Source organism: Zingiber officinale, chromosome 10A (assembly GCF_018446385.1).
Source record: "Zingiber officinale cultivar Zhangliang chromosome 10A, Zo_v1.1, whole genome shotgun sequence".
NCBI classification, from domain to species: domain Eukaryota; kingdom Viridiplantae; phylum Streptophyta; class Magnoliopsida; order Zingiberales; family Zingiberaceae; genus Zingiber; species Zingiber officinale.
In genome coordinates, this window is record NC_056004.1 from 4,011,069 (window position 1) to 4,014,924 (window position 3,856).

Consider the following 3,856-nt stretch of genomic DNA (forward strand, 5'->3'; position numbering starts at 1 on the left):
CATAGATTTCTAGTATGACCAATGATGCGACAAATTTGACATCGGACTGAATTTTATTTTTGGCCTCCTTGATAGTGTTGAGTATTTGACATCTAAAGTAAAATAACTTATCTTGTAGAGAGACTGGATCGTTGAAAAGGGGATCTTTCGCCTGGAGAAACTCCCCTTGGAGGAAATAGAAGCCTTGGCTGGAGCAACTACTTGTTGTCGATGTTGAGGTTTGGCCAGCGTTCGGTGGACAACGGCGGTAGCACAAAAGGAGAAGCCCTTTTGTCGTCTTGTTTTGCGGTTTTAAAAAAAAAGAAACTCCTCTTTTGTCTTGGACGGTGGCAAAAAAAGGAAGGGAAGAGGATTTGTGAGGGAGAGAGAAGAGAAACAGGAGAGTGGAAAGAAAAGATTAATTAAAAGAAAAATAATAATAATAAGAGAATGAAAATAGAAACGTGATAATGTAAGCGGTGAAAGGAGGCAACCACGGTTATGGTGGGAGAATTAAGAGAAAGAGAAGGAACGAAGGATCATGGCTCTGATACTATGTTAAAAGAAGAATAGAAAGAAGATAAAAATATGAGAGTAATAGTTAATCTTATTGTTCATTAATACTTGCCCTCAAGACAATACAATATATAGGGTTTAAACAAGTCTCGGTCAATTAACCAATTAATAAATAACATAATAATTCTAAAAATTATTCTGAGAATTATTCTAATAATTATAACAGAATTATTAAAATAATTCTAAAACTAATTTGATTTGATTTGATGATTTGATCCGGTCAATTCTGATAATTCTCTTTTATCTCTTTTAAAGATCTTAATTTTAAGTCACAATTCTTTACTTTTCAATATCTCAAAAATGTATCGTTCAAGGGTGTATGATGTTTTCCGATCAATACCAGTGATCCTGTCCGAGAGTCGAGGCAATGGATGCTGGGGACGTGGCGCTCTCGTTGATTGTTGGTGGACTCCTCGTCAATGAAGCCTGCAACCACAACAACGTCAGTGCCGAGACGGGGAGGAGTTCCCCGACGATAGCTCTCTGACGCTCAAGTCAAACACCGACGACGTAGAAGAAACGAGGAAACAAAATGGCAGAGTAATTGTAGCTACAGTAGAGATTATGCATACCTCTATCTAAGATTGAAGGTCTTTATATAGAACTCCCGGGGAGCGCGTGCATGTTTCTCGAGATACGCACGCTCCTCAAAGCATATCCTAAAAAGACGTGCCAGAAAAGTGTCCCTGACACTATACCTTAATGACCCGAGCATATCTCTGACAAGATAGCGGAAGTTTTCGCCGTACGATCTTCTGCTTGACCATGCCACCAAATATGCTGACTGTCGGCGGCACAGGTTCCCAGAAGGATATCCTCTAATCCTTTTTTTTTCTATTACAGGCCGAGCGGAAGAGCCGCTCGGCCAGCCCTCGGCCGCCTGGACGATCTTGTCCTCTGGCCGAGCCGAAAGGCCGCCCGACCAATATCCTGTCCGGGCTCCGCTGTTATGCCGATCAGAGGGGCTATGTCTGAATGTAGTCTGCTTGGTTGTCACTGTTTTACCTATGTGAGTCCGAGCGGATTGACCGCTAGGCGCATACCTTGTCTGTTTGAGCTCCGGAAGCTCGGTACATGACCGAGCGCTATGCTAACATCTGCTTCAGGTAGACTCAACGATTCTCCCTCCCCGTGGAGAAAGAGGGTTGCTCGATCGAATGATAATACCAAGTGCCAACCAACTTAACTTTGACCTCCACCATATCATTAACCATCTTACTGCCCGAGCCCCTCCTTATCACTGAATCAACCAGAAAAGAAAAACTTTCTAAAATTGCATCTGTTTATTTTCGCTTTACAAAGTTTCCTCCAACCTAATCAACTTCAACGTTCTCAAATTATTACCTTCAGATCTATTATGAAAATTGATAAATTATCCCTGAAATAATTGGTACTTTCGTGCATGAACAGTGTCATGGTACGAGTGCAACAGGAAGAGGATAATATAAAAAATCGAAGTGGAATTGACCTTGCAACTAATAATCTTATCTTCACATTAAGCACGAGGATCGAATTTGTCAATCGAGTAATTAACCAATGCACGACATGGTTATCACTTAATTAATCGAATTGTAGACAAAAAAACTAATTTGGGTCATGAAGAGCCAGCAGTTTCCTTAAGCTATATAAAGCCAAAGGTCGTCCTTTCCTCCTTGATACTTCTCCTGATAGAATTGAAGAGGAATGACCACCATGGCAATCACATTGTCTCACAGTAACATCATCATTCCAAGAAACCCAACTGAGAAGAGCAGGAGAGCTTGCTTGTGCCATAACAGCAAAATCATTCCTGCCGCATCAGTTTCGATTAACAAGTTGCCAAGAGGCATAAAGGTATGATATTTTCTTTTTGGAAAAAGTTTTGGATTTGAGAAAACAAGCAACATAGTTTTTGCTCAAGTTAATGCCATCTAGCTGTGATCAGGTTTTTGAGGATCAAGAAATGGGAGTGACATGCTTCAGATATGAAAATGGGGAAATAGTATGTGAAGGATTTGATGAAGGACCCCGGTTTGTTCGATCCGATTCTGTGCAAAAAAGATTGGGAAGAAGGTAGCGTTGACTTAAACAAAACTTGATTAAAACAGTAGAAAATGGGAAAACTATCTTGTTAATTATTCTATTTTTTTTTTTGTTTACAGGAATAAAGAGTTTCAGATCCCAAGCTTTCTGAAAATATATAACGCTGGATCATAACTTCTGATGGTTATTGGAAAGACGGTTAGATAAGTAAATAAGAGTCGAAATTAACTTTAGGAATTCACCTTGCTGTTGTAAATGCATGCAGTGAAGTATTGAATGTAAAATTTCGTCTCTGCTGTGGAAGTTACAGGGTTGTAATCAGTGAACACCAATTTAATTATACCGTGCATAGTTTGTGGACATGGATGCTTTCTCAAGGGCGTATTATTCCATGAAGGAAGATTTCTTGTAGAACTGGATTGTTTGCGGTTGGGGAGCGTTCAACTTTCACTAAAAAAATCTCAGATTAATTTCGCTCACTAAATACACTTAGCGATCAATTACGACCAAAACTTTAGGTCGCAATCTTTTCAGCCGTAGTCAATCTCATTTTAGCGACAGAAATTACCTTCCAACTATAAAAATTAATTTCCATTATTAAAAATTAATTTCAGCCGCTAATATTAATCACGAAAATTAAATTTCGTCACTAATAAATTTTCGTATAAAATTTAGTGCCATCATTAATTTTATTATAAATTAAAATCATAATAACATGTAATTTTATAAAAAAAATCTATACAATATCAATATTTTTTTAATAGAACCATGTAGGTAAATTTTCGAAATTTCCCGATTATATAGTGCAGTTTCAAAATTATCAAATTATATATCTATTTTTGATTTTATCCTTATCAGTCAATTGATATTTTAAATTAATCAAATAGTTCTGTATCGAAATGTTAAAATTTTAATCAAATATGTCTGACTTTTAAATCACTCAACTGATTTATTTATTTTTAAATCGAAATCGATTTTAGATAAAATCAATTGATAGACCAAACGACTTCGGATTGACATAAAATTAATTTTTAAGTGTTTGTCTATCTTTTCTGATTATATCATGCCCCCAAATGACCAGGTTTGATATACATCAACCAATTTTGTCCAAAATCGATTGATTGATCAAATCACTTCAGATTAATATGAAGCTATTTTCTATGTGTTCCTCTGATTATATCTATGCTCTCAAACATCAATTGGACTCAATATATTAAGAGGAATACTTTTTTAAATACGAATATATTTGAAAATTTTAATTTATGTTTAAAAAATCATA

The 3,856-nt window shown here is 36.5% G+C and overlaps 1 protein-coding gene across 1 annotated transcript; it reads left to right on the forward strand.

Annotated features, from left to right (window-relative positions):
* Positions 1-773: 773 nt before the first annotated feature.
* Positions 774-2,917, forward strand: LOC122027341. The gene is made up of 3 exons (XM_042586288.1): positions 774-2,388; positions 2,480-2,607; positions 2,697-2,917. The coding sequence occupies exons 1-3, from the start codon at positions 2,239-2,241 to the stop codon at positions 2,749-2,751; spliced, it is 333 nt and encodes a 110-aa protein (XP_042442222.1). The 5' UTR covers positions 774-2,238; the 3' UTR covers positions 2,752-2,917.
* Positions 2,918-3,856: the final 939 nt, after the last annotated feature.

Coding starts and splice junctions, on each gene's coding strand:
- LOC122027341 (XM_042586288.1), top strand. CDS start 2,239: ATGACCACCATGGCAATCACATTGTCTCACAGTAACATCATCATTCCA. Junction 2,389..2,479: donor AGTTGCCAAGAGGCATAAAG/GTATGATATTTT, acceptor AGCTGTGATCAG/GTTTTTGAGGATCAAGAAAT. Junction 2,608..2,696: donor CAAAAAAGATTGGGAAGAAG/GTAGCGTTGACT, acceptor TTTTGTTTACAG/GAATAAAGAGTTTCAGATCC.